General features: G+C 42.6%; 1 protein-coding gene across 1 annotated transcript in view; it reads left to right on the top strand.

Moving 5' to 3' along the window:
• LOC125044147 (retinitis pigmentosa 1-like 1 protein) overlaps positions 1-2,500 on the top strand; it is a 70,503-nt gene that overhangs the window by 47,544 nt on the left and 20,459 nt on the right. Inside the window, exon 9 of the mRNA XM_047640598.1 lies at positions 1,741-1,887. Coding sequence (XP_047496554.1) covers positions 1,741-1,887 — 147 coding nt within the window. The remainder of the gene's footprint in view (positions 1-1,740; positions 1,888-2,500) is intronic.

The raw sequence follows: 2,500 nt of genomic DNA, 5'->3' as shown, positions 1-2,500 counted from the left end.
AAGGCTTTTCTAAAATAAGTATAGTCGCTGGTTGGTGTTTTTGGTCTTTCTCGGTGATCTTGTGACCTTCAATTCCCTTTCCTCTTTTTATTTACTCTGTTGCTTTATACATGTTCATTTTTTGTCTTCATACCTGTAGTGTTTTATATTTTCACCCTTCTTCATTTCATGACTGTTATTACTTCCCGCCTGTACCCACGTCTTGTTCAATTTATTATCCACTCTGTTGTTGTTCCTATGTTTAGTAATACTGTGTTAGTTTGTACGTGCGGTGCATTACTGTGATTACCGCAAGCATTAGTACACAAACCTCCGCGTCGGGAGTCGTCTTTCACCCGAGGCACATGACGAACACGACCGCCATCACGACCCCTGTCCAGCAAACGACCTTCGGCAGGCTGTGCGTCGGCATAATGCAAGGGCTGTCCATCACCTCGCTCCCCTTCCGCAGCTTGCATTTAAGATGGCGACGGCCGTATAACAAGCTGCCATTCTTTATTCGCCCGCCCTTATCCCTCTGGATCTAGGTCACCCCTTACGGCTCTCCCTGACGGTCGATATTAGCATGGATTTCGTACGTGAGATTCCATTTTAATGACGCTTTGCTCTTTCGGAGTATTATTCCTTTTCTTTCCGCGAAGCAAGTTAGGTTTCGAGGTGAAGGGCGCGTGAGAAGATGAGTCATCTTCAAAGCGGTACTTTGACGTGACGTCATCACACTTCCCCTGTTGGTGTTAGCTGCCTAATTTTATTTTCAGTTGATGTTTATCGAATAAACCGTCTCAGTTTATGGCACTTTTACCAGGAATTATCTTGACAACAGCTAATAAAATCGGTAACGATAAAAACGTGGCCTAGGATAGAATTCGTTAAGGTTTTCTAACCCTCGCTGATTTTCAGCTTTTTCCGCGAAAACATACCTGACAACTGGAACCTCTAAATCCAACCTGAACATTGAAAATAAAAATGAATATAATCTTATTAATGCAACAGAGCACAAACCATAGTCACTGTCTTTGAGTGCTAATGACATGAGTATATGACTGCAACACGCTCTCACTCATGCACGCACTCACAACTGCCACGAGGAACACAATCAGATGTCCGATATCCAACATACCAGAACTTTTGACGTGACCCTTTCTGGACACACGATCCTGATTTCGGGAAGCGTCACTTGTGGATTTTTATCACTCATGTTCACAGTACTTATGGTGTCACTACAACACTGGTTGATTACGTAGATAGATGGAAGGATGGATAGAGTGTGAGTGATACACACACACACAACACACTCAATCGCCCGTATACAAACTCACACACACACACACACATATATGTGTTTGTGTGTAAATACATTTTTTTAGTTTTTTGTTTGCTTTTTCTTTCTTTCTTCTTCATTTCTTCTTCATATTTTGTGAGTGAGTGTGTGTGTGTATGTATGTATGTATCCACACATACCATTCAGAATTAAGACAGTTGTCCCAATAATGTATCATATTCGCTTTACCAGCATAATTTCCATTTCCTACTTATTTGGATCCACACATTATGCTATAAAAGCTAAACGGAGCCAATCCACAACAGCGCTTTCCTCATCGCACTCACTACCAAGGGAAAGTCCTCCCTTATTCGTGAGCTTCCTCGCTCCTCACTCAACCGAACCCAAAACACGCTTGCAAAATCCTCCTCCTGTAGAAGTGTTCCACGAGGACTAACGGTCTTTCGTGCCCTTTGCAGCTCGACGCAGACGACGAAGACGGAGCTGTCGTGGCGGCGCTGGTGGGCAGGACGATGAAGGAAGCGATTTTGGAGGTGGCCCTCGAGGAGCAGGCTGAGGAGGAGAGGATCAGCAGACTGACTTCAGAGGCCCTCTCGTCCTTCAAGGTTAGTGTGAGGGGAGGAATATTGGGGAACAGGAACGATAAAGAGGACTGAAACATACCTTTTCATACAAAAACATATATCATATAAAGGGTAATCAAGAAACGTCACGTGTGAGGAGTAGGTAAAATATACCTTTTGGCTCCATTTTTAAGGGGGTTATGGGTCCTATGGGTACGTAGGGAAGACACAAAAAGGTTTTAATAATGAAAAAGAGTCCTCTATAGAAAAGGGTTAGGAATGAGAAAGGTCAAAGAATGGAGTAGAATAATGCAGCAGTTAATACGGAAGAGCTTATATCTGGAAAGACTGAGGAAGATGACATTCGGAAAACACTCTGTGCACATAATCTGATTTATTAGTGAATTTCGATACAAACGCTCTGTACCATTGGTTCCCAAAGTGGGCGGATGGCGATAGGAGTGGTAAACAAATAACTTGATTTTTTACTTCTTCATACATCATAGTGAGTTACAACCTGATGTTGAGAAGCTGATATCCCTGTACCACGTGCATTTATCCCATTAACAACTGTATTACTTTGATTAGGTTACTGGTGAAAGGTTGATTTACCCTTCCATATTGTTAACACAGACAAACCTGCTACATAAATTGG

Source organism: Penaeus chinensis, chromosome 35 (genome assembly GCF_019202785.1).
Source record: "Penaeus chinensis breed Huanghai No. 1 chromosome 35, ASM1920278v2, whole genome shotgun sequence".
Classification (NCBI taxonomy): domain Eukaryota; kingdom Metazoa; phylum Arthropoda; class Malacostraca; order Decapoda; family Penaeidae; genus Penaeus; species Penaeus chinensis.
Note: the sequence above shows the minus strand (reverse complement) of the source record. Positions and strands in the feature narration are given on the sequence as shown.